This window comes from Cystoisospora suis (assembly GCF_002600585.1).
Source record: "Cystoisospora suis strain Wien I chromosome Unknown contig_5793, whole genome shotgun sequence".
NCBI lineage: Eukaryota > Apicomplexa > Conoidasida > Eucoccidiorida > Sarcocystidae > Cystoisospora > Cystoisospora suis.
In genome coordinates, this window is record NW_027158583.1 from 6,776 (window position 1) to 8,897 (window position 2,122).

At 41.7% G+C, this 2,122-nt stretch overlaps 1 protein-coding gene across 1 annotated transcript, besides 1 other annotated feature; it reads left to right on the plus strand.

The window, feature by feature from the left end:
- Positions 1 to 127: 127 nt before the first annotated feature.
- Positions 128 to 208: a sequence feature (Short protein (CSUI_009584, PHJ16601.1) was converted to a misc_feature.).
- Positions 209 to 211: 3 nt separating this feature from the next.
- Positions 212 to 2,048, plus strand: CSUI_009585 (ribosomal rna large subunit methyltransferase j protein). Its single transcript, XM_068069698.1, has 3 exons — positions 212 to 879; positions 1,166 to 1,323; positions 1,927 to 2,048. Exons 1-3 carry the CDS (start codon positions 446 to 448, stop codon positions 1,986 to 1,988), a joined length of 654 nt encoding a protein of 217 aa, XP_067918328.1. The 5' UTR covers positions 212 to 445; the 3' UTR covers positions 1,989 to 2,048.
- Positions 2,049 to 2,122: the final 74 nt, after the last annotated feature.

The following is a 2,122-nucleotide window of genomic DNA, read 5'->3' on the forward strand; positions in this document are numbered from 1 at the left end:
ACAGAGGGAGAGAAAGAAAAGAAGTTCTGAATTAGAGAAAGAGGAGACAACACAGAACGGACGGGGAAATAGAGATAGACCAACACGTCACTCCAGTCTCTCTCCTTCTATGACTCTAGCATACCACCTATCTTCCCCTCTTCGTGTGTCTTCGTATACTACGGACAACTCTTTCGCTTACTAATGCCTTTCTTTCTTTCTTTCTCACTCTTTCTTCAGCTGTGACCTGCCTGTGTTTCTCTCTCTCTCTCTCGCATCCATGTACTTATATACATACATATAGATTGAGTATACCGTTGTGATGAGTATACCTTCTCCTGTATAATTTTGTATGAACCCTCTCAGGGGCAACCTACCTGACTGAGATCACGTATGACCGTATATCTCAACCATCTCAAGCTCTCTTCTTTTCTTCTCTTTCTTCCTTTCCTTCTTTCGCTTCGTCATGGAAGGCTCTTTTCCTAGGCACTTACATCAAGACCCAGCTTCTCTTTCTTCATCTCTTGAGGAGAGACAATCCAGACAAGGAAAAAGAGAAAGACAGACCAGTGAGCTGCAACAGCAACAACCTGCCGCTCATCATATGACCATGAGAAGAGCAGACACCTCTTCTACTTCTTCTTCTTCGCAACAGTCACACCATAGACCTTCGCATCCTTCTCAGCAGGCGCACCCCCACTCTTCTTCTTCTTCTGGCTTGTTGGTGCATCAGCACTTACCGGAGATTCGCTTAGAGCGATACTATTGCTTTCGTTCGAGTCTGCAGAGACTTCAGTATGCAGGGGGAGAGATTCCTTCGTCAAAAGCGGGAGCCTGTCGTAATTGCGAGAAGAAGAAAGTCAAGTGTATATGCGAAGCTGTCGCTACACAAGTCGGCAAGTAAGGAAGAGGTATATGAAGAAAGCGGAAAAAAGTCCCACTTTCTTTCTTTTCACTCTTTCTTTCTTTCTCACTCTTTCTTTCTTTCCACTCTTTCTTTCTTTTCTCTCTTTCTTTCTTTCCACTCTTTCTTCTTTCTCCCTCTCCAGAGGATTTTCATTTTTTCAAGCAAGTCTTCCTTTTTCTCCTCAACGTCTCTTTTTTCCTTCATTTAATCTCTTTTCTTCTTTTCTTAATGTTTCTTCTCTTCTTGTTCTTTCCTTTCTTCTTCTTGTCTCCCTTTCAGAACACCTTCTTTCTCGATAGAAGAGCTAGACAATCTCCGACATCGCCTGGATGAAATAAGAAAGAAGTTGAGTCGCCTCGATATCACGGAGTGGAAAAAACATACAAGTACAACAGATCTCATGAAACGGGTCCTACCTACTATCAAAGAACGGGTTCGTCTTATATACGGTCATCTCTATATACGGCATCAACATGAGACGTGTATCTACAGAGACCTGGATGTATCTCGCTCTCTGTGTCTCTCTACATATCTGGGTCGAGATACGTAGACATATATATATATGTCCACGTATCTATATATAGATATATATACGTGCACGTATAGATGATGTATACCGACTCTCTCCTTTCTTCACAGGTGTATGTATATATGATACATACACCTGTGAAGAAAGGATATATATATAGATACATACATGCACATGTGTATGTGTATGCATATAGACTGGATTGAAGTTGATTTGTCTCTGTTGTATGTATTATACTGCAGTCATTGACAGTTCTGATGAGATGTCTGTTCTTCTGGTGTATATACACCTCGTCCTCTCTCCTCGGAAAGCATAAGAGAATATCATGACTGGTGAACTTCTCCTGTCTCTTTAGTAAAAAACGGCGAAATTCTTTTCCTTCTTTCCGAGCTCTTGCCTGTCCATCTCTCTTTCCTTACGTCTGATTCGGTCATGCATGCTTTCATTCTCACTCTTTCATTCTTTCTTTCTTTCTCTCTCACTCTTTCTTTCACTTTTTCTTTTTGTGTAGGTGAGAGACAGCATGGGATTTGGTCCGGAGTTGTTGATCAACTCATGGACGAAGTTGTATGAAATTTTATCTCACATCCCTGCCTTAGCCGACACTCTCCTCAAACCTTCTTCTTCTTCTCCTGTCAAGAAGACTGTACATCTATGCGAATGCCCAGGCGGCTTCATCTCTGCTACAAATCACTTCATTAAAACCA

Coding starts and splice junctions, on each gene's coding strand:
- CSUI_009585 (XM_068069698.1), top strand. CDS start 446: ATGGAAGGCTCTTTTCCTAGGCACTTACATCAAGACCCAGCTTCTCTT. Junction 880..1,165: donor GTCGCTACACAAGTCGGCAA/GTAAGGAAGAGG, acceptor TCTCCCTTTCAG/AACACCTTCTTTCTCGATAG. Junction 1,324..1,926: donor TACTATCAAAGAACGGGTTC/GTCTTATATACG, acceptor CTTTTTGTGTAG/GTGAGAGACAGCATGGGATT.